Below are 3,002 nucleotides of genomic sequence, written 5' to 3'. Positions count from 1 at the left end.
ACACATGCGGGTAAAAGAACCGGCTATTAGAGATATTATTAATATTATTTTAACCTTTTTTTAAACTTAAAATTAGACAAAACTATTTTAAATACACATTCTATAAAAGTAATGCCTCCTCGAACAACAGAAGTAAATCAGCCTAACCATCCTCTCTGTTTTGAAGTCACATTGCACGTCGCTGACTGACAGTATTATACAGAGACAGACCCGGACACTTATAGGAACAGACATTATGTACACACAAATTCAACTGCAGCGGGAAACGGAGCAGAAAAGAAGAAGAAGAAGAGATAATAATAATAATAATAATAATATTAAAAAATACCTGGAAACTTCAGGGCTGCTTTCTGTCAGTTTCTCTGCTTCTCTTTTTTGTTTTGCAGTTTAAGTCTCTCTTCTTTTCTCTATAGGTAGTTTATAATATTTCAGTTTTTTTACAATGTAAATGTTCAGTGTAAAATGTTCAACTTACAGTTCCAGTCATTTCTAAGAGTTTCACTCCTTCAGGGGTGGAAATGGGGGGTGAGGGATGGATGGAAAGGTGAGCTATGGGTGAGGGTTTGGAGTATGTTAGTGTATAAGCGGGTTGGAGGTCGACCCCTGGTTTTGATGCGTAAAATAGTCAGACAAACCCCCGGAAAGTCCCCCGGAAAGTCCCCCGGAAAGTCCCGAGGGGAAGGCCGGCAGAGAACCGGACAGACCCGGCCTCAGAGAGTCACAAGCCAGCGAGGAGGACGGAGCCTGCGGGGAATTGGAGGCCGAAGCCCGGGCGGCATGCAGGGAGCCTCCGGGCTGCGTGGTCATGGAGGGGTGAGGGACGTGGGGGAAAAAGTAACTAGCCTGCCCGGACAGCAGGTTGACCGAGCAAGGGTTCAGGGAGTAAGTGGCCCCGGAGCAAGGCACCGAGAGGCCGCAGGGCACCGCGGAGGCCGCCAGAGCCGCAGCCGTGAGGTGGTGCGTCGCGTAGGGGAGATCTCCGCCAACCAGCCGGTCCATGCTCAGCCCGTTGGAGCTCGGGAACGACGAGTGGCTGCCCCCCATGTTCTGTGTCAACATGGTGCTGTAGGACATGGGGTGGCCCGGGTACCCAGAGGAGGTCCCGTTGTAGCCCAGGGCGCTGCCGGCCCGCGGGTGATGCAGGGAGAGGAACGGGGACATGGGCCAGTACAGGGAGCCGGCGCGGTCCATGAAGGTCAGCCCGGAGGTCAGCCGCGCGCCCCGCTTGAAGGCCAGCTTGGCCCGGGACGTGGTGGACCGCCGCCGGAGCTTCCCCGTGGTGCCACCGATGAAAACATCATCACTGCTGGGGTCAAGCATCCAGTAGTTCCCCTTGCCCGGGTCGTCGTAGTGCCTGGGAACCTTTACGAAGCACTTATTCAGGCTCAGGTTGTGCCGGATGGAGTTCTGCCAGCCCTGCTTGTTCTCCCGGTAGTACGGGAAGTTTTTCATGATGAACTCGTAGATGCCGTTCAGGGTGAGCCGCTTCTCCGGACTCTGCCTGATGGCCATCATGATCAAAGCGTTGTAACTAAAAGGAGGTTTTTCGTACTTGCCGCTCTTCTTCTCTCCGTCCTTCCCTCCTCCGTCCCCGTCTTTCCCGTCCTTCTTTTCCTCCGGTTTCTCCTTCTCGTCCGGGCAGCTATCCGGACCGGAGGAGTCACTTTTAGGATCCGCTTTGCTGTCCTGCTGCGCGGCCGGAAGAGGAGCTTTCTGTTCGGCTTCCTCCGGCACGCCGGGCCGGTGGAGGTGGGTCTGGTGGAGGTGCTGCTGGTTCTGGTGGTGCTGCTGGTTCTGGTGGTTGTTGTTGTCGTTTTTCACGGCCTCGGGCACCAAACTGTTTATACTGAACGACGATTTAGGAATCATTTTCACCTCTTTGCGCTCTCCCATATCCAACATCACCGGGCAATGAGGGGGGAAAATGGCAACGACCGAAAGCGAGGAACACAGCTGGGCTTCAATCTGTCCTGACTCTGCCTGCGAACCCGAACGGGAAGGAAGGAAGGGGGGAACGGTAGGAAGAAGAAAGTATAGCCCAACAAACTATTTCATGTTCGCTTTGGGGAGAGAAAGGGAAACACACACACACACACACACACATACATGTACACACACATCGATAGGAGACAGATAGCTGCAATTAATTAGGGAGCCACAGCCACTAAAGCAAGTAAAAAACATTGGTTGGACCTTTCCAGTCCTCAGCCAACCAGGGGAACATTAGTATTAAATATTAAGGCGTCCTCTGCGCGTTCAGCCAATCATGACGCACAGGGAAACACACACATGCACCAGCGCCGTGCACGCTGTAAAAAGTGCCCAACCCGACCTCTCTTTTTTTGAACGGTTATCGAGTTTGAAAATAATAATTCGATCAAAATAAACATGAAAATCTAAACAATTTGATATCTATTTATTTTTATTTTCAAAAACGATTTGTTTATTTAGGTTGTTTTGTTGATTCTGTTTACATTTTTATGTCAGAACAAGTGTCTCCAAGTTACATTTTCAAAACAAAATCCAAACATTTGATATTTATTTGTTTGTTCTGTTCCGGTGAATTGTTTATTTTGGTTGTTATGACGATGTTATTTGCATTTTTATGTTAAACATAGTGTTTCCAGGTCACATTTTTTCAAACACAATCACTATTTTAAGTCAAATAAATTCAGCATTATTTAAAAAGGTATATATTTATGGGCTTTATTGTGTATATTTATTACCTTTTCTGCACGAATAACAGACCTTCAGAGTGTCTAACACATCCAAAAGGATTTCCCAACATGGACACTTTTTGCAGCGTGGAAAGCTTTATTTAAAAAGATATATATTTGTTGTCGTTAATGTACATTTCTCAAATATTTTCTGCACAAATAATAGACTTTCAGAGTGTCTTACACGCCCCAAATCACTTGCCAACACGGACACTTTTTGCAGCGTGGAAAACACACTCACCCCTATCAACACTGCCTTCCTCCCTCACCCCTCCCCTCCTCTCA

At 48.2% G+C, this 3,002-nt stretch overlaps 1 protein-coding gene across 1 annotated transcript; it reads right to left on the bottom strand.

Moving 5' to 3' along the window:
• Positions 1-303: 303 nt before the first annotated feature.
• Positions 304-2,053, bottom strand: foxg1a (forkhead box G1a). The gene has a single exon (XM_010794570.1). The coding sequence runs from the start codon at positions 1,900-1,902 to the stop codon at positions 574-576; it is 1,329 nt and encodes a 442-aa protein (XP_010792872.1). The 5' UTR covers positions 1,903-2,053; the 3' UTR covers positions 304-573.
• Positions 2,054-3,002: the final 949 nt, after the last annotated feature.

This window comes from Notothenia coriiceps, unplaced genomic scaffold (assembly GCF_000735185.1).
Source record: "Notothenia coriiceps isolate Sejong01 unplaced genomic scaffold, NC01 NC01_scaffold00037246, whole genome shotgun sequence".
Taxonomy (NCBI): Eukaryota; Metazoa; Chordata; class Actinopteri; order Perciformes; family Nototheniidae; genus Notothenia; species Notothenia coriiceps.
This window is presented reverse-complemented; position numbering and strand designations above follow the sequence as displayed.